At 46.6% G+C, this 21,559-nt stretch overlaps 1 protein-coding gene across 1 annotated transcript in view; it reads right to left on the reverse strand.

The window, feature by feature from the left end:
* Positions 1 to 13,290: 13,290 nt before the first annotated feature.
* Positions 13,291 to 21,559, reverse strand: part of LOC132382754 (glutamate receptor ionotropic, NMDA 2B-like) — a 332,180-nt gene continuing 323,911 nt past the window's right edge. Inside the window, exons 11-12 of the mRNA XM_059953212.1 lie at positions 18,855 to 19,093; positions 13,291 to 15,054 (exon numbers count right to left, since the gene is read on the reverse strand). Of these exons, the coding sequence (XP_059809195.1) occupies positions 13,291 to 15,054; positions 18,855 to 19,093 (2,003 nt within the window). The remainder of the gene's footprint in view (positions 15,055 to 18,854; positions 19,094 to 21,559) is intronic.

A 21,559-nucleotide genomic window follows, 5' to 3' on the forward strand; every position in this document is an offset into this window, starting at 1 on the left:
CGGTCCAATATGGCAGATCATTGGGGTCCTTCAGTCAACTTTGACATTCTTAAGTGTCTTACAGCCAACCTTTCTCAATTTTAAAAATCACACAATATACATTATCAATTTCAAGTAAATTTCACGAATGTATTTCAGTGGCTTAGGTAATGAAGCCTGCCTGTTGTACATCTTTTTTTGAAATCTCACATATACTTGGAAAGTTAACGACCAGAGAGAGAGATCCCTCTTTGCTCATTATTCAAAAGTGTAAACAACTCATAACACAACCTTTAAAGAATATATTCAGTACACCCCATATTGTTTTATTAAAAGTCTTAATTGAAATCTATTCCTAAATTTAATAATTTACAAAAAGAGCAAAATCCAAAAAGAAAACTATTGATGAAGAGGTTGTTGTTACATTAAGGCTCCCACCACAAGTCCTATGTACATAATATGATAACTACTAATATCATTCCTGGCATCTTGATACTCCTATGATTATTGGCTTTACACAGGTAACTACTGGCCTCATCCTCTGCCAAACACTCACATTTGTCAACCCACTATCAACCAGCACTGCGGCAGCATCTTTCGTTGAATGGACTGTAGCAGTTTACACTGGTGCTCAACGCTGTCTCCTCCAGAGCAACCGAGGATGGGCAAATCAAAGCCAGCGTTGCCAGAGCAATGCCCAGGTCTGCACAATTACTTTACTTGAAAATACATTGTGTTTGGAAAAATATGGCTCCAAAAATATGGCACCCCGACAAAACTATCCGCATTTATAGGAAATGTATAGTGGATTCACACTAATCAGCATTTTAACTCTGAGTTGGCTAGAGATTTGATATGTAACTACATGACATAAGCCAACTTTTAACGTGTTTTCCTTTCATCACCTTCCAAATGTTTATCCAATTGACTCTGTCAGTCCAAGTGATTTCAGTGCCAGACTATACTGCTAAAAACAAAGGCAAAAAAACCCACTATTACCTTCAAATCAGGCAGCACCTCTGCATGGAAATATATTGCCTTTGCTTCTTCGCTCTAAAGTAAAAGTGAAATCCCCACATTATACTAATAAGTGCCAACCATTACCACAAGTACTCATGGTCCAAAAGAAGTTTAGATACAAGCTTTGCAGGATAGCCAGTGAAGGCTAATCAATGTAACCCACACCTCCCTGAAGAAGTTACAAAAGGTGTCCTCTGCATTCTGAGGGATATATTCCAGTCTTTATTTTAGTCTACTGCATATAGCTTGTATATAGAGTATTCCTTATTCACACACTTACTTACAGCACACACATACAAACACACACACACACACTTTCAAACATGCATGTTGAAGAAACCTCCAATTAGATATAACCCATGTATTATTTTGTTTAGCAATACAGTGCTGAATAGGCCCCTTCCCACCCTTTGAGCCACTCAACCTCTGACACCCCCCAGATTTAACACTGACCTAATCACGGGACAATTTACAATGACCAATTAACCTACTAACTGGTACGTCTTTGGACTGTGGGAGGAAACCAGAGCACCCAGAGGAAACCCATGCATTCCGCAGGGAGTACGTTATGACTCCTTTACAGAGGATGCTGTGATTGAACTCCGATCTCTGACCCCCGAGCTGTAATAGCATCACGCTAACCCCTACACTAGCATGGCACTCTAATAGGAAACGTACATTATTTTTCAGTCTAAACCCTGTAAGCATAGTGATACATAGACAGGCATCCTGCATATACCATGTGTGATATTTCGACCATTTTTTAAAAAAATCTTTCAATGAAAATCAAGGTGCTTGTTTTTGCTGTTGTTATTTTATTGCTTGTTGGGTTCTGTGTAGTTCTGCTGAGGACTGTGGGCATGCTATTCTGGTGCCAGAATGTTTGGTGACATTTGTGGGCCAACCCCAATCCACCCTCCGGTGTGTTGGCTATTGATGCAAACAATGCATTTCACTGTATGTTTTGATGTACCTGTGAGACATAAAACTTTGAATCTTGAAGAACTCTATTGTATTTTGGCAGCAGTTCCCCGATATATAGTCCCAGTCCCATAGACTACACTGTTTGCAGTACACTTCACATAGTATGTGATATTCATAATTTTCTGATCTCGTCAATCTCATCTACTCTTAAATATAACTCTTGGCCTGTTCTGGCTTGAAATTGTTCAGCTGAGGAATACAAATATGCATGAGTAACCTGAGTGAAAAATTACTTAAAACTTCTTTAACGTTTAAGAGAAGTTTGGATAGACACATAGATGGTAAGGGTATGGAGGGCTATGGTCCCAGTTCAGGTTGATGGGAGTAGGGAGTTTAAATGACTCAGCATGGACTAGATGGGCTGAAGGGCCTGATTCTGTGCAGTACATTTCTATGAATCTAAAAGATACCAATAATTATTTGTCACTTGTCATTTGTAGGGCCAAGTTAAATTAGCAAAACAGAAATCTAGGTAAGATCTGATGACTACTGCCAAAACATCTAACAGTGCTAACATCAATAGGCCAACCTTCTTTGCTGAGCCACTCCTGGCGACCAAAGTTGAGCTGGGGAAAAGAAAAGCAGAACTAAGGTGAGGTTCTTTACTGGGTTCATTCCAAGGGTATTCATGAGAAGGTTTTGCTCTGGAGTTTCCATGGAATCACCATTGAAAGTCCAATAAACAAATGTGATGAGTGTCCCAGAAATTCATTAGCAAGTCCTGAGCTCAGGTCAGGGTTACCACTGAAGTTGGCATGGTAGCTGATGTCAACAGGTAGAGGGTGGTTTGCACATCTCCTCCCAGAATCCCTAAGATAGGTTGATAAAACCCAAGGGTTTCATTTATTTTATTATATTACATTTATTTCTTATGTTTTAGAGATAAAGAGCAGTCTAGGCCCTTCCGGCCCTATGAGCTGCACCAACAACCCACCTATTTAACCCTAGCAAACACGAGAAAATCGGCAGATGCTGGAAATTCAAACAACAACACACACAAAATGCTGGTAGAACACAGCAGGCTAGGCAGCATCTATAGGGAGAAGCGATGTCGACGTTTCGGGCCGAGTCCTGACGAAGGGTCTCAGCCCGAAACGTCAACATCGCTTCTCCCTATAGATGCTGCCTAGCCTGCTGTGTTCTACCAGCATTTTGTGTGTGTTGTTATTTAACCCTAGGGTTCATTAAGTACACTTAATTTCAGAGAAATGTATACAATACACATCCTGAAATTCTTTTTCATGGGACAATTTACAATGGCAGTTTAATCTACCAACTGGTATATCTTTGGAATGTGGGAGGAAACCAGAGCACCCGGAGGAAACACGCACGTTTATGGGGAGGGCATACAAACACCATCCAGACAGCGGTAGAATTGAACTCTGAACTCCAAAGCTTCAAGTTGTAGTCGTGTTGGAGCTAACCATTAGGCTATGGTGATGCACTGTTATTATTATTTGCAGTGGTATCCCACGTGCGGAGAAGCCACTGAAAGAAAGCAAACAGCAGGCTCCTTGCCTTTCCGCAGGGGAGAGTCTGACGTGGGCGTATGGGGTGAACGTAATGACGATGAGGATCTGGCGAAATTCTGCAGCATGAAACCACAGCAAGGCTTTTTGAGAATGCTTGCACTTAAGGATGTTTGCTCAGTAAGCAACCGTTGCTGGAGAAAGAGACCAGACACACTTTGTAAGGAGAACCATACAGTCCAGAGCTTCATAAACATGAGGGATTTGGCAAATGCTGGGAATGGAGAGCAATGCACGCAAAATGCTGGAGGAACTCAGCAGGCCTGGCGGCATCTGTGAAGAGAAATAAACACTTGGTGTTTTGGGTTGAGACCCTTCGTCAGGACTGGGAAGGAAGGGGGAAGAAACTAGAGTAAGAAGCTGGGGAGGGGGAGAAGGTGTAAAAGCTGGTAGGTGATAAGTGAAGCCAGATGAAGCAGAAAGTAGGTGGGTGGGGAGAAGAGGATGACATGTGAAGCTGGGAGGTGATAATTGGAAAGGATAAACGGATGAAGAAAATGGAATCTTATAGGAGAGGAGAGTGGACCATGGTAAAAAGGGAATGAGGAGAGGCACCAGAGGGAAGTGATAGGCAGGTGAGGAAAAGAGAAGAGGTAGGGGGTAATAAGGTAATCTCCTGCCTTCTCCCCATATCCCCTCATTCCCCAACTAATCACAAATCTATCAAGCTCTGCCTTCTATCTACCCAATGACTTGGCCTCCACAGCCGCCTGCATCACCAAATTCCACAGATTAACCACACTGTAGCTAAAGATATTCCTTCTCAACTCCATTCTAAAAGTATGCCTCTCTATTCTGCAGCTGTGTCCTCTGGTCTTAGATTCCCCCACTATTGGAAACATCCTCTTCACATCCACTCCAACAAGGCCTTTCAACATTCAATAGGCTTCAATGAGGTTCCACCCTCATTCTTCTGAGTTACATCGAGTTTAGGCCCAGAGCCACCAAACACTCCTCATATGATAAGTCTTTCAACCCTGAACATCCGGAGACGCCTGTGGCAACACATTCAATTTCTTCATGCAATGTGTAGAGTATTGTTGCACCCAGTCTCAGTGAAATTATTATCCACTCACAAGTGGTGCACCTCCTACCCATGACTTGTGTTCCCTCCAGACAGAAGGAAAAGAAAATGTCAGTACCTTGCGTGGGACATGAGCTCCCAGGGCCAACAAAGGGTGCCAAGCCTCCTTCAATGGAGGAAATGAATGAATCAGCTGGATTTATGGTTTCAGCTGCTTTAACAATCTAGTTGCTATGGAAACCTTTCAATCGACATCTACTACACTATCAGTCTAATTTCTTAATCATTACATAACTACGCTCAGTGGCCATTCCATTAGGTACTCCTGTACTCCTGTGCTCGTTAATGCAAATATCTAATCAGTCAATCATATAGCAGCAACTCAATGCATAAAAGCACGCAGGCACGATCAAGAGGTTCAGTTGTTGTTCAGGCCAAACATCAAAATGGGGAAGAAATGTGATCTGAGTGACTTTGACCATGGAATGATTGTGGTGTCAGATGGGGTGGTTTGAGTATCTCAGAAACTGCTGATCTCCTGGGATTTTCACACTCAACAGTCTCTACAAAAAAAAATCCAGTGAGTGCAAAGAATTCTGTGGGAAAAATGCCTTGTTAATGAGAGCGGTCAGAGGAGAATAGCCAGACTGGTTCAAGCTGACCGGAAGGCGCATTACAAAAAAGATCCAGTGAGTGGCAGTTCTGCAGGCAAAAACACCTTGTTAATGAGAGCGGTCAGAGGAGAATGGCCAGATTGTTTCAAGCAGACAGGAAGGTGGCATTAACTCAAAGAGCCATGAATAACCAAAGTGGTGTGCTGCAGAGCATCGCTGAATGCACAACACGTTGAACCTTGAAGTGGATGAGCTACAGGAGCTGAAGACCACATCGAGTTCCAGTCCTGCACCTTATAAGGTGGCCACCAAGTGCATATTCTTTGACTGAGCTGTATGAGTCCACTTTAGCTCTTAGATAGAAATACTTATCACTGCCTTCTTGTGATTGGAGGGCACCTGGACAATTGGAGGCTCTATTTGAAGGTAGGCTCGATGCTGGCCATATCCTGTCTACAACCTACCCACAAAGTACACTGCAGATGCTGTGGTCAAGTCAACACGTAAAAAAGCTGGATGAGCTCAGTAGGGTGGGCAGCATCCGTTGAAAGGAGCAGTCAACGTTTCGGGTGAAGGGTCTCAGCCCGAAACATTGACTGCTCCTTTCAGCAGACGCTGCCCGACCTGCTGAGTTCATCCAGCTTTTTTACGTGTTGATACAACCTACCCACTATTCGTGACACAGTTAGTGGGGCCAGACTTGGCCAATGGGTGCCAGCCAATAGCAAGTGTAAATCTAGACAGTGTAAGAGTGCAAAGTTAAAGAAGTAAAAACTGAAAATGCAAGGAGAAGTCAACAAGTAAGGCAGCATCTGTGGAAAGAAAGAGAATTAAATCTGCAGGTCAATTATCTCTTATCAAAAAATAATCAGTGCCCCAATCCTGAGCAGTAGTCATGTTGGTCAATTGGTCAATTCCTATTCAGGGTTGTGGAAAGAAGTTAGGATTAACGGTTCAAATTAGGGATCATTTGCCTGGAAATTCTTAAACAAGAGAGAATCTGCAAATGCTGGAATTCCAAAGTGACTCTCACACACACAAAATGCTGGAGGAACTCAGGAGGTGAGGCAGAATCTATGGAAAGGAATAGAGAGTCAACGTTCCAGGTCCAAACTCTTCATCAAGACTGGTGAAGGGTCTCGGTACAAAATGTTGACTTGTTATTCCTTTCCATAGGTGCTGCCTGACTTGCTGAGTTCCTCCAGCATTTTGTGTGTGTTCCACTGTATTCCTTCAGCTTTTGTTCCTAGTTTCCAATCTCTTAAACTTTGATCATGTTTCAATCACCGATCAAAACCTTACAGTCAAGAGGATATCATGGAGCCCACTAAATCTGTCAACCATGGACCAGATATTTGATCTGAGTTTTCTACACCCTTAAATGTCCCTAGCACTTGTGAATACTTCAATTCACCCAAGACTTTCCTTTCCATCACACCCAAGACCTCCCCTGACTTCCCTCCTAAGCCCAAGTCCCAATCAACTGTTGCTCACAGCTCATGGTGTTTATTTCAAATGAAGCTAGAGGGTTAATTGTCCCTGGCATGGTGTTGTTAGAAGTACCCCAGTCAGAGTAAAGGGGCAACAAACAGAATGATGGAGGAACTCAGCAGGTCAGGCAGAATCTGTGGGAGGGAATGGAAAGTTGATACTTTGAGGAAGGGTCCTGACCCTAGACATCGATTGTTCATTTCCCTCCGTAGATACTGTCTGACCCGCGGAGTTCCTCCAGCATTTTGCATGTGCTACTCTGGACATCCAGCATCTGCAGTTTTTCCAGGATTTCGGGCTACTAACAAGCATAATAAAGCAAAGTGGAAAGCAACCCAAACTCAGTGCACTCAGCTAAATGGATACATTGTACAGAGGTTTCTGGCATCTGTGTTTTAACTCTGAACCCTTATAACAACGAATTATATTACAAGGAGCTTGCCTACACATGGGCAACATAACAGATGCCAGTGAGAAAGGAGACCCAAAATAATGAAATCACAGGGGTGTGTTCCTCAAAGGAAAGATCTCAATAATGTTTATATATTAGTAACAATTGGTTGTGTTATATTACTTGCAGAAAACTTTTTTGCTACTTAGTTGAATGTGATGTAATTTTAAGAAATCTTATCTTAATTATACCAGAGCCCACAGTACTATGCCAGCTACAAATATTACCTGTAGAATTGTTTTCTTTTTTACATGAAAGTGTCCAGTAACTCTTTGAACAAACTTCCTTTCTATTGACTATCTTTCCACTCTAATGTTGTAATTCTTCGAAAGGTTACACCATCCACAGATAAACAGCTAAGCCTGTTTTGTCGGTCACTCAAAGGATAACTACTGTTCTCCTCTTATCTCACATTTCAAAAGCCAGTAAAGACTGATGAGCTTCGGAAGTCTTCTGCTGGTCAAAGTCAATGATGGATTTATTTTGCTCCACCCTTAAATCTTTTGAAGCCATCTCACCAAATGTTAATGAGTGGCATGTTCGAAACTGTGGATGCTAGGAATTCAAGGCAACTTGTCTGTTGTCCATCACCATCCAATCTGAATTGTGGACAACCCATCTTATAGAAATGCAGGGAACTATGAAGCAGGAAAGCAGGTGAAGAAATCAGTTCATCTGTCATGTTGGTGAAAGAATACTTAAGGAATTTATCTATTCTTCTGGGCTCTGTGTCTATGAAACTCAACAGGACTGATCCCATGGCTTCTCACCCATGAACTCGCCAATGCAGTTGCTAGGAAACCATTGACCTCTCTTGGCTAACAAAAAAACTGAGAAGACATTAACGCCTTCACTTTGGATTCCATTTCCAGTCTTTGGCCTATGGGAATCCCTTTCTCACTCTGCCTTCTTTTCTGAATCTGCAGGCTACTGAGGATTCGCAGCTGGCTGGCATTCGATCTGCTACTGCATCCTCTTCCAGTGATAATCTCAGTATGTCCCTGGATCTGGTGCCATGGTAGGGGTTAGTACAATGCTATTACTCTTGAGGTGTCAGAGTCCGGAGTTCAATCCCAGAGTAAGGAGCTTCCGGTACGTTCTCCCCGTGGAATGGATGAGTTTCCTCCGGGTGCTCCGGTTTCCTCCCAACAGTCTGAAGACGTACCGGCTAGTAGGTTAATTGGTCATTGTAAATTTTCCTAAATGGGGGTTGCGGGTTGATGCAGCTCAACAGACCGGAAAGGCCTATTCTGCACCAAATCTCTAAATAAGTAAAACAAGATCTTCCTAAAATGAACAGAAACTTTGTTTTTTAAACCAAGACTGGGTAAATGCACCAGTCAGCCATAACCAGCAATCTCCTCTCCCTAACACTGCAGCAATCAATGTATCAAAATCTATTGATGCTACTGCAGTCAATTTATTGAAAACTTTTGTTATATGCAGCTACCTTTTGAAGTTTGAAAAGCACTCATCCAATGATTATGACAAGCTGTTGTCTATAATTATTGGGCTATCACATACTATTCCCTTCTGGACAAAGCCAAGGACCGGCTAATTCATCGTGAAACCGAGTCAGTACTTACAGAGTCATGGAGCACTACAGCACAGAAACAGACCCTTCGGCCCATCTAGTCTGTGCCAAACTGTTTCTGCCTAGCCCCATGGGCCTGCACTTGGACCATAGCCCTTCTTACTCCTCCCATCTAGTCCGTGCCAAACTATTATTCTGCTAAGTTGCATGGACCATTGGCCTCCATATCCCTCCCATGCACGTACTTGTCCAAACGGCTCTTAAATATTGAAATTGAACCTGTGTCCACCAGTGCCGCTGGCAGCTGATTCCACATTCACACTACTAAGTTTCCCCTTAGGTTTCCCTTAAATATTTCACCTTTCACCTTTGACCCATGACCTCCCCCAACTTTAGTGGAAAAAACCTGCTTGCATTAACCATATCCGTACTGCTCATAATTTTGTGTCTATCAAATCTCCTCTCATTCCATTGCAATCCTGGGACAAAGGTCCTAACCTCTTCAACCTTCTCCTTTAACTTGCTCAGTTAGCAGGTGTCTTTGGCCAAATGCAAGCAGCTTGTTCTCTGATTGGTTCTGTTGTCAACCTGCAAAGGGAAGGAAGGGCCTCTATCAGCTCTAAGTGGTGAGGAGGTTGTCTATAGGCTCAGAAGGATCATTCAGCCAACATCTTGCTAGGTGCAAACCCCTGTTAAAGTTACACACAAAAAATCCCAAAGAAACGCAGTAGGTCATGCAGAATCTATGGAAGTGAATAGATAGTCCACTTGTTGGGTGTCTTCAGGATGCGTTAAAGTACTAAAGTAAGATGAAAAATATTTAATGAAGGATAACATTTTGCCCAATCATTCAGCAGTGATGGTAGATTGGTCGATTCTTTTGAAGTTTGTATATTATTTGTGTTTAACATCTTTGCGTTTAAATTTTTAAAAGATTAAACACAGACTTTCATTCCTGTTTATAAAGTGCAAGCGGAATATATTTAAAAATGGAGGCACGCTTGGACTTAACGGCTTCTACGGGGCCAACCAAAGATGTGCTATTTTATATGTGCTGCGTGTGACTGTCGGTACTGTGTTTTGCACTTTGGCCCTGGAGGAATGCTGTTTCATTTGGCTGTAGTAATGTATGGTTGAGTGACAATTAAACTTAAACTAAAGAACAAAAAAGCATCTGGCACTCGATGATGCCAAGTAAAGGCCAGGAAATAAACTTTCAGCATGACCAGAGACTCCCCTGCAGTGCACAAACACAAAGGGACACACACAAAATGCTGGGCCACATCCTGGTGAATCTTTTCTGTACCCGCTCTAGCTTAATGACATCCTTCCTATAGTGCAGCAACCTGAACGAAGCCCTGTGACATATTCTGTCACACAAATTCCTCAACTCCCCTTTCACCTTTTTCTTTTAACCACAAACAGAAGCCAGGGGTATTCTGCAGAAGCCACTTCTTCTACCAGTCCACCTTTGGGATGTGGGAGGAAACGTGAGCACCAAGGGAGTCACGGGAACAACGTGCAAACTCTACACGGTCTGGATTGAACAGTGAGGCAATAGAGTCCTGATGAAGGGTCTCGGTTGAAACACTGGACTGTTTAGCCTTTTTCGTAGACGCTGCCTGGCCTGCTGAGTTCCTCCAGAATTGTGTGCGCGTTGCTCCAGATTTCCAGCATCTGCAGATCTTCTCGTGTTAGCGTACAAACACTAAACCAAGGACTATTGATCTCACAATCTACCTGACCACGGCCTTGGACCTTACTGACTACCTGCACTGCACTTTCTTTGTAACAGTGCATTCTGCATTCTGTTATTGCTTTACCTTGTTCTACCTCAATCCACTGTGCAATGATCTGATCTGTATGAGAAGTATCCAAGCCAGGTTTTTCATTGTAACAGGTAGAGGTCCCTGACTGGTTTCCAGAAGTCCAGAGGACTTTACAATCAACATAAGAATGATGTGGGCTACAGATGAGCCCAGGTCAAAACTTCATCCCAATTTTTATCATTTCTTCAATGGCCTAAAATACTATACAGTGGATTCCAGTTAACTGGTCCATCAATTAATCGGCTAAGGTGCTTATTTGGGACAGCTATTAAACAGCAAAAACCAATCAAGAAAACTGCCAGGACTCCCATGGTTTATTTGGGACACTATGCCACCTAATCAGGGCAGCTGACTTTTGCTGAACTGGTTCTCACTAGCGTCAGTCGTGCACGCTTGTGTAATGGCAGCTAGACACTACACCGAGCCAAGAGCAAACAGTTTTAAAATAGCGTCAGTTGCGTGTGATTGTGTTCAAAAAGCAGTGGTTTTTTTGACTGATAGTTGGCGAGAAGTAAGCAGTAAGGCAATTCAGAACTGTTTTGCTCGAGCAGTGAGGCTTGGAGATGCCAGCAACAGCTGGGAGTGAAAATGAAACGATTTCACAACCTCAACGAGTTAGGAAAAAAGAAGAATTTGAAGGTATCGGCAATCATCTTGAATGTGACAATGAAAATGAAGACTTGGAAGATGCAACCATTGATAGCATTCTATGTAGATGGTCCAATATCTACACTCAGTGTCTGTGCTGATTTTGTTCAGCACTGGATGAATTCCTCTGTCGATAACTATTAGGAACTAATACACACTTTAATAGCACTGCAGTACTATTGGCAGTGTTCTAATTTGTTCTGTATTTCATTTAAATGCACAATTTGTCTTTTTTTATACTTTTTAAACTATTTCCAGGAAACTTTGGCTAATTGGGGAAGCCATTTAATTGAGGCCTGATAAACCAAATCGACTGGTTTACACTCAGATGAGTGCCACAGCTGGCAGTGACACAACACCCGTAACCAAGGGAAAGACATGCATCAGCTGATGGCGGCTGTCACGCAGTTTCGGTGTCTCATCGGGCGCCCTGTTCTGGGGGGGAGGAAAATGGGGGAGACAGCTCAAGATCACTCCTCCCATTCGTTACTGGTGTCACTGCTGTGTCGTCAGCACTGTCACACGCTGTTAGATTCCTGATCAGAAACGCTAGGCTATAGTGCAATATCGCGTCATCGTTTCATTGCAATGAAGTTACTCAGGATGAGGCACTGCAGCGGTGAGATGACATTCCAGATCCGGAGAGTGGAAGGAGGCCACTTGCATGCTGATAGCTAGCAGCATTCCTTCATGGAATGACCAGCAGATACAAGGCAAGTAGAAATTGTGCGTAATTCAATGGTAGTCACTTCATTGGGAAATAACTGAGTCACCAGAAGACACAGGAGCAGAATTAGGCCATTCGGCCAATCTGCTCCATCATTCCACCATGGCTGATTTACTATCCCTCTCAACCCCATTCTCTCACACTTTCTCCCCATAACCTTTGATTCCCTTGCTAATCAAGAACCTAACAACCTCCACTTTAAATATACCCAGTGACTTGGCCTCCACAGCCGTCTGTGGCAATGAATTCCACAGATTCACCACCAAAAGAAATTCTTCCTCATCTTTGTTCTAAAGGAGTCTGTGTCCTAGACTCTCCCTACCGTAGGAAACATCATCTCCACATCCACTCTACCTAGGCCTTTCAAGAGTTGGTAGGTTTCAATGCGATACCACCCTCATTCTTCTAAATTCCAGTGAGTACAGCCCCACTTCCTCATGCATTAACCCTTTCATTCCCAGACCTTCACCTGGCACAGTGCTTTCCCTGGTGTTGCCAGGAAACGTCCGGACTTGGGAGTAAGGATCAGGACTGAAATCATAACTAAATCTTGTAGCACAAACCCCTGCATTTAATAGTTGCCTAACTTAGACAAACCGCTTCACAAGTCCGCTGGGACTTCAAGACCAGCGGTTGCTTCAAAACTTAATATCACCGTCACCGTGGTGCCCGAGATTTTTAATCGAGTCCCAACAACATCACTGCACACTGTCGTCATGGAGTCGCTCGCGCACGTGCGTGAACGCACTTACACAAGCACGCACACACACACACACACACACACACACACACGTACACAAGCGTGCGCACACACTCACACACACACACACACACACACACACGTACACAAGCGTGCACACACACGCACGCACTCACGCACACACGCAAGCGTGCATCTATACACGCTCAAGCACGTACATCTGTGAGCGGGCGTGCGAGGATGCACACGAGCCACAGGTGGAAACGGTCACGGTGCGTGCCCGCGCACACCCGCACACCTCGGCACACATACACGCCGTCGTTCCAGGTTTAATCGCTGCAACCCGTCTCCACGTCTGCGATAAATTCTGCAGCTGAGGGTTTACCAGAACCCTCGCGAGACATTCAGAATGAAGCCAAAAAGGGTCTTCAGTGGTGAGTGGGTTGAAACAGGTTTTAAACTGTACAGTACGGGCACTGATATGAATATGTACTCTATTAATAATGAATATCCCTACACAAAGATGCATCACCCGATGTAACGATACAGCTGACATGCAGTTAGAATTTTGCCATATTGTATTGGACCAGACTTAATGTTCATCATGGGTTCCAATTCGCCGCCATAATGACGCTGCTGAGAAACAAAGACCATTTGATATTTTGCAATGAAGACCAAAAACGTAAAAAGTAGAAAAGAGCCGCTAATCCGGAGCTCCGGCGGGCAGTCCAGAGCAGGAGGTCCCCAACAGTGCAAAACCTCAGACATCCGACTCGATGCTGGACAGTTTCTCGTACACGTGTCCGTTGCTGGAGCCATTGAAGGGCCGGGCAGTCTTATTGTTGGCCATGCACACTGCTGTCTGGCCGCCCAGGCACACGTCCTTGGCGAAGCGGGTGCCCAGCACGGCCGAGGCTGGGGCCCGGCCTTTGGAAGCGGCCGGGTGCTTGAAGTGCAACTTGGCGCCGTGCAGCAGGCACTGGTCATCGCCGAAGGTGGGCACGAAGGGGTTCTGGGTGACGCGGTCGGGGTAGAGGGACTTGCTGAGCGAGTAACGGCTCAGGCTGCGGTGCTCGGGCGCCGGCGCCTTGCCACCGAACGGGGCCTCGGTCGTCGTCTCGAACATGTGGGCGTAGGGGCTGCCCTCGGGAAAACGGTCCTTCTCTTTGAGGCTCACGCTGCGGGGCGCCACCGCCACGCTCTCCTCCTTCTGCAGGTCGACGAAGGTGTCGTACGAGTGCTGCCGTCGCAGCTTGTTACGGCCCCGCCTTGCCAGCTTGGCCGAGTCGCTGGGGCTCTGGTACTTGGAGAGGCCGCTGCCCAAGTGCTCGGCCTCCTGCAGGGAGTTGTCCTCGCTGATGTCGTACAGCGTGGCCGCCTTCTTGCAGGCCTCGCACCAGTGGCAGGCGCCCCTGCCCGCCCCCTGCCCGCCGTAGTTGTGCAGCTTGGCCGGGCAGTTACGGCAGTAGACCTCAGTCTGCTGCCCACCCCAATCCGCCTTGTCCCACAGGCCGGCCTGGGGCTGGACGGGCCCGGGCCCGAAATCAGCCAGGTGTAAGTGGTGGGGCCTGGCGAGCCGCTGCACCTCGTGCTTGCCGAAGTCGTCGTCAGCACCGCCCCCACCGACCACTCCCCCTCCGCCTCCTCCGCCTCCGCCCTGGTACAACTCGGTCAGGTCGACGTGCTGCCAGCGGGGCTGGCTTTCCTTGGCGCAGCGGAACTGGTCGTGGTAGAGGTCGCGCAACTTGTCCTTGTTGAAGAAGCGGCCCTTGCGGTCGGCCGTGTGCGCCCGGCGCCGGTAGGCCAGCTCGATCTCATCGTACTCCTTGCGGGACTTGGCGGAGGCCGGCCTCTTCTTCAGGCTGTCCTTGTACTGCTTGCGCCGCTTGCTGTTGCCGATGTTGCCGTAGGTGACCGTGTGGGTGGAGATGTCTGAGACATCGGAGCGGATCAGGTCGTCGTGGGGGTAGCGGTCGTTCTTGAACCACTTGTGGTTCTCGTAGCTGTCGCTGAGGTGGCCCTGGGCGTGCTTCAGGGGCAGACCGATCTCAAAGGGTTTCCTGGGCAGCGTCCTGCCCTGAGTACCAAACATGGCGTTGTCACACTCGTAGGGGATGTCCAGGGAGCTGGTGCTGGCGATGCTGTGTGGCCGGTGGTGGTGGTAGTGGTCTTGATAGATGCTGTTGGTGTCCTTCGCGTGGAGGTTCCCGAATGTCCTCTCCACTTCGCTGATGTAGTCGCTGAACAGGTTGTCGTCGGGCTGGTAGGACTTGCAGTCCGAGTGGGTGAAGCTCCTCCGGTGCTCGGACACGTCGAAGACAGACGGGTCATGGCCGATGTAGTCCAACGCGCTCTGAGGCGAGCCGAAGTGCGTGCCATTGACCCCGGTGAGGTTGGCCATGCTCTTGGCTGTCCTCAGGAGCCGCATGATGTTGGAATGGGTGTCGTTCACCGTGGCAGTGGGAGAGTCGATGCACGACTGCTTATCCTCGATCGGCACGCCATGAATGCAGCTGTATATACCCTGGAACGAGAGCAGGAGAACAAGGGCAGATTTAGGACAAGGTTCTGCACACTGTGGCCTTCAACAAAGTCCACCTGAAGTGGTTCTACAACGTAACAATCACAAAGAATTGCAGGAAGCATTGCACTGGAATCTCCCTCCCCAATATTTGAGCTTCTTATCAAGTCAAGTCAAGTCAACTTTTATTGTCATTTTGACCGTAACTGCTGGTACAGTGCACAGTAAAAATGAGACGACGTTTTTCAGGACCATGGTGTTACATGACACATTACAAAAAACTAGATTGAACTACATAATAAAAAAAACAGAGAAAGCTACACTAGACTACAGACCTACACTGGACTGCATAAAGTTCACAAAGAACAGTGCAGGCATTACAATAAATAATAAACAGGACAGTAGGGCAAGGTGTCAGTCCAGGCTTCGGGTATTGAGGAGTCTGATAGCTTGGGGGAAGAAACTGTTACATAGTCTGGCCGTGAGAGCCCGAATGCTTGGGAGCCTTTTCCCAGATGGCAGGAGGGAGAAGAGTTTGTATGAGGGGTGCGTGGGGTCCTTCATAATGCTGATACCTTTGCAGATGCAGCGTGTAGTGTAAATGTCGTGATGGCAAGAAAGGATGTGTTTACATTGGTGGGCGTTCGAAAGAGGTTCACAAAAATGATTCAGGGATCAAAAGGCTTGTCACACGAGGAGGGTTTGATGGCTCCGGGCCTCTACTCACTGGAATTCCGAAGAATGGCGGGCGATCTCATTGAAACCCATGGAATGTTGTAAGGCCTCAAAAGTATAGATTTGGTGAGGATGTTTCCTATGGTGGGGGGAGTCTAATACCAGAGGACACAGCCTCAGAATAGAGGGATATCCTTTCAGAAGAGAGATGAAGAGGAATTTCTTTAGGTAGAGAGTGGTGAATCTGTGGAATTTGTTGCCATGTGCAGTTGTGGAGGCCAAGTCATCGGGTGTATTTAAGGCAGAGGTTGACAGGTTCTTGACTGGTCAGGGCATGAGATTGAGGCTGAGAGGGAAAATGGACCAGCCACGATGACATGGTGGAGCAGGCTCGATGGGCCAAATGGCCTAATTTTGCTCCTATATCTTATGGCCTCATGGTCTTCTTTACCCCATAAAGGCAGCAATGAAACCTACTCCACCTCCTGATATGAATCAATACAGGTTCCACTGGCTGGTGTTGGATGAATTTCCGAATGAGCTCCTTCCTCTGTCTATAAGACCATAAGACTTAGGAGCAGAACTAGGCCATTTAACCCATTGAGTCTGCTCCGCCATTCCAATATGCCTGATTTATTAACTCTCTCAACCCCATTCTCCTGCTTTCTCCCTGTAATCTCTGATTCCCCTAAATATGACCTAATGACTTGGCCTCCACAGCCATCTGTGGCAAAGAATTCCGCGAGGTCCACCACCCCCAGTTAAAGAAGCTCCTCCTCATCTCTAAGAGGATGTCCTTCTAGTGTGAGGCTGTGACCCCTGGTCCTAGACTCCCTCGCTATTGGAAACAACCTCCACAGGTCCTGCCATTTCACATCTTTTCAAATGACCAAGTGGAGATGCTGCGAGAGAACCATGAACAAAGAGTCCCAGATGGCTCACAACCTCAAATGGCTAGGGGTGGGTGTGGGTGGGAGCGTAGAGCATGGGAGACAAAGGAGGAGTGCTGCCATCTAGTCTTCCAAGAACTTACTTCCCCTTTAATAGAAGTGCAGACTAAATTATGTCTATTGCACCTCTCCAAATCTCGTACAGTTCCAAAATGATCTAAGGCACTAAAGTTCTGAAGGGGTTGATGATGTTATAAAATTTGAATGTAGCAGCTGGTTTTGTTACGCCAAGGTCCCACTGACATTAATGAGGTAATGACCAGGTCAGCTGTGGGAAATGGGCTCTTGCCCGGGCTGCTGAGCCCAGCCAAAACTGGCTGACCCTGGCACAAAACTTCCTGAACGGAGTTGTGGAAATGTGCAGCCAAACGGCGCATTTAAATCCTGCACCAGCAGAGGGAGCCACATTCCAATACTTTCCACACAAGATGCAATCGATTTCGAAATCTGCCTCCATAACGCCCTCCTTGAGGAGAAGGAGCCAAGAACTGGTTCCCACTGGAATTACAGCCAAGGCCAACCCCATTCGTAAGGATGAGTTAGCCAATCAGACCCAACAATTGGCTAACTACCATCAGGGAGGAAGTACAGGAGCATGAAGACCCACACATTAACATTTTAAGAACAGCATCTTCCCCTCTGCCACAAAATTTCTGAACAGTCTATGAACCTATGAACACTATGTCACTATTTCTTTTGCACTACTTTTTACGTAATTTATAGTTTTTTATGTCTTGCCCAGTACCTCTGCCACAAAATATCAAAGTTCACAACACACATGTCAGTGATAATAAACTTGATTCTGATCCCAATTCATCAGGGACTGGTTACAAGGCTGCCAGGTGATGTCCAAGGGTCTGAACTCTATTTTCTCTACAGCAATGATAAGAGACATAGGTAGAATGGACAGTCACAGACTTTTTCCCAGGGTAGAAATAGCTAAAGCGAAAAGGCATAACTCTTAAAGTCTTTGGAGTAAAGTATGGGGAGGGTGCATTAAAGGGAGTCTTTTTCACACAGAGAATGGTAGAAGCATGCAACGCATTGCCAGGGTTGATGGAGAGGCAGATATATTAGGCGTTTTTAAGAGACACTTTGATAGGTACATTGATGAAAGGAAAATGGAGGGGTATGTGAGGAATGGGTTAAAGGTTTGGCACAACATTGTGGGCTGAAGGGCCTGCACTGTGCTGTAGTGTTCTACGTTCTAACACCTTATGTGGGTACTTTCAGACATCAGTATCATCGCAGGTGCAGAAAGCAGAGATGGAAAAGTTCAGCCTTACCCTGCTGACGGAGAACATGAGGCCGGGTTAAGTTGTAAGTTTTAAATTTTAATTTAAGGAGGGAAAGGTGTGGCCTTACCCTGCTGACGGAGAACATGAGGCCGGGTTAAGTTGTAAGTTTTAATTTAAGGTGGGAAAGGTGTGGCCTTACCCTGCTGACGGAGAACATGAGGCCGGGTTAAGTTGTAAGTTTTAAATTTTAATTTAAGGAGGGAAAGGTGTGGCCTTACCCTGCTGACGGAGAACATGAGGCCGGGTTAAGTTGTAAGTTTTAATTTAAGGTGGGAAAGGTGTGGCCTTACCCTGCTGACGGAGAACATGAGGCCGGGTTAAGTTGTAAGTTTTAAATTTTAATTTAAGGAGGGAAAGGTGTGGCCTTACCCTGCTGACGGAGAACATGAGGCCGGGTTAAGTTGTAAGTTTTAAATTTTAATTTAAGGAGGGAAAGGTGTGGCCTTACCCTGCTGACGGAGAACATGAGGCCGGGTTAAGTTGTAAGTTTTAATTTAAGGAGGGAAAGGTGTGGCCTTACCCTGCTGACGGAGAACATGAGGCCGGGTTAAGTTGTAAGTTTTAATTTAAGGTGGGAAAGGTGTGGCCTTACCCTGCTGACGGAGAACATGAGGCCAGGTTAAGTTGTAAGTTTTAATTTAAGGTGGGAAAGGTGTGGCCTTACCCTGCTGACGGAGAACATGAGGCCAGGTTAAGTTGTAAGTTTTAATTTAAGGTGGGAAAGGTGTGGCCTTACCCTGCTGACGGAGAACATGAGGCCGGGTTAAGTTGTAAGTTTTAATTTAAGGTGGGAAAGGTGTGGCCTTACCCTGCTGACGGAGAACATGAGGCCAGGTTAAGTTGTAAGTTTTAATTTAAGGTGGGAAAGGTGTAGCCTTACCCTGCTGACGGAGAACATGAGGCCGGGTTTGCCCGTACAGGTGCCGATGAAGCAATGTCGCAGCTGCCAGTAGAAGAGGTGCTCACAGATGAAGGTGAGGAGACTCAGTGTCATGGCAGCTCCCAGCATGTAGAACACACCCGCCATGTTGTCAACGTCCAGCTGGCTGCTCATTACCTCGTTCTTCTCGTTGTGACAGATGCCAGTCAGCCAAAGGGCTTCCAGCTCCTCCATGTCTCCTGGAAGCACAGTGGGGGTGGGGTGGGGGGGGGGGGTAATAAGACAGCAGGTCACTCCGAGCGCAGAGAGTTGACGATTAATGGTTGCTTTATACGTCACATGTTCATTGAAACATCAAAGCATACAGTTTGCAACATAACAAATCAGTGAGGATTGTCGTGAGGGAAGCCCGCAAGCGATGCCATGATTCCAGGGCCCCAACCGCACAATTTACTCACCCTAACCCACATGCTTTTAAAACGTGGGATGAGCCTCAAAAGGTCACTGCTTACAGGTAGTGGCGGGACCCTGATCTTACAGCTGGTGTGCTGTAGAGTGATAGCGCTAACCCGCCACGCCACCCCGCCGTCCTAGCAGCATCCATTGGAACGCCAGTGGCGGGGGGGGGGGGGCATGAAGCAGGTCATTCGGCATCTGCAGGGAACACAGGCGATGGTCAGCATGGTAACGTGGGGGTCAGCGCATGATGACCTTACAGCAGCGGCTGTGCGAGATCAGGGATCGATTCCCGGGCGGTCTGTACACACGCCCTTCCCGAGACCGTGCGGGTTTCCTCTCGCATTCTAAAGTGACATGGACTAGGGTTAGTGAGGCGTGGGCCTGCTATGTTGGCGCCGGAAACGCAGTGATTTCAGCGGACTGCCGCCAGGCACAATCCTCAGCCTGTGTTGGCCTCTCACTGTATGTTTTGATATGCATGTGACCGTCTGATCCATCACACTGTAGATTATGTAACAATAAGGGGCTAATTTCTTCATCTTGAAGTTAGGGTGCCTTTGGGGAAGTGACACTCTTTCATTGTATGTATCTGACAAATAGAGCAAATCTTTAACTGATCCTTGTGCACCCTGATGACAAAACCTTCCTTCCACTGAACCCACTTTTCAGACTCATTACCTAATTCAGCGCATGTGCCCAGTGCAAGATTATACTGGAGGCTCCGTGCGCGTCACGCCGTCACCACGTCGTGGTGGAGAGGCCCTCGAGTTCTCAGGAACTCGCGAGCAACGCCGTCTGGGCTTTTGCCACCTGGTGCCTAGCTCCTGGGAGGGTCGCCCTTGGTGGTGAGGTCCAGTGGGGCGGGGGGGGGGGGGGGGGGAGTCTGCTTCCAGACAAAGAGCTCAGTGGTGGAGCTGGTAGGAGATGATGCCACGTCACAACGGCAGTGAAGATGGAAGAAGGCTGCAGCAGTGGAGGGTCCCCAGTCATCTCACCTTCCATGACACTGGACCCTGACCCCAATCTGTAAAGGTGGCTGCCCGTGGATCAGCCTCCACCCCCCGCCACCCCCGTCAGTCACACAGAGAGCCATTCTCAGTTAAGGGAATAAGGCTGAGGAGAATGTCAAACTCAACTCTAGTGATCAGTACTAGCACCAATGCTGCCAGTGGCCTGGCTGCAACACCAGCGATGTGGCAACGTGCCTTTGGGTTCTACGGCTTTCCCATTTGCCACACTCTACACTCAGTAACCTTATTAGGTACACCGACTCGTTAATGCAAATATCTAATCAGCCAATCATGAGGCAGCAACTCAACGTATAAAAGCATGCTGACGTGGTCAAGAGGTTCTGTCCTGGTTCCGGCCAAACTTCAGAATAGGGAAGAAATGTGATCTAAGTGACTTTTGTCCGTGGAATTATTGTTGGTGCTTCAGAAACTAATGATCTCCTGGGGTTTTCACACAGGACACTCCCTGGAGTTTACAGAGAATGGTGAGAAAAACAAAATAAAACATCCAGTGAGTGGCAGTACTGTAGGGGAAAACACCTTGTTAATGGGAGAGGTCAGAGGAGAACGGCCAGACTGATTCAAGCTGACAGGAAGGTGACAGTAACTCAAATAACCACACGTTACAACAGTGATGTGCAGAAGAGCATTTCTGAATGCACATCACGTTGAACCTTGAAGTGGACGGGCTACAGCAGCAGAAGGTCATGAACATACACTCAGTGGCCACTTTATTAGATTCCGAAGGTACTGAGAGTACTGAGAACTGAAGGAACTCTAAAGAAGCTGTGAGTTTTTGACGCTGTATATTACATCAAAGTAAAATGAGGTCTAAAACCCAACCGGCAATCGATTTATTACATGCCCTTGAACTCCACTTTGCCGGGAACCCGCACAGTCTTGATCTCCATCAGCAAAGACACAGGAGTCCGATGTTAATGATTCCCCAAAGACAGTTGAGAAAGGAACACTGTGTGAATGAAAATTAATTACACACTGTCGTCAGCAGCCCGTTTTGCTTGCTAGTGTGAGCACACAGTTGTAGTGTCCACTGCTGTGTTTCAGCATTTACCTGAGCGTGTGGAAACAATTCTGTCTGGAGTGGAGCCTCCTCCACACGGGGACAGCCTCTTCCCCTCGGCCATCGAGAATCCCATGTACACCACCTCACTAGGCTTGCTCTCTGTTTGCACCACTTATTGCGCACGTGTGTGTGTGTGTGTGTGTGTGTGTGTG

This window comes from Hypanus sabinus, chromosome 29 (assembly GCF_030144855.1).
Source record: "Hypanus sabinus isolate sHypSab1 chromosome 29, sHypSab1.hap1, whole genome shotgun sequence".
Taxonomy (NCBI): domain Eukaryota; kingdom Metazoa; phylum Chordata; class Chondrichthyes; order Myliobatiformes; family Dasyatidae; genus Hypanus; species Hypanus sabinus.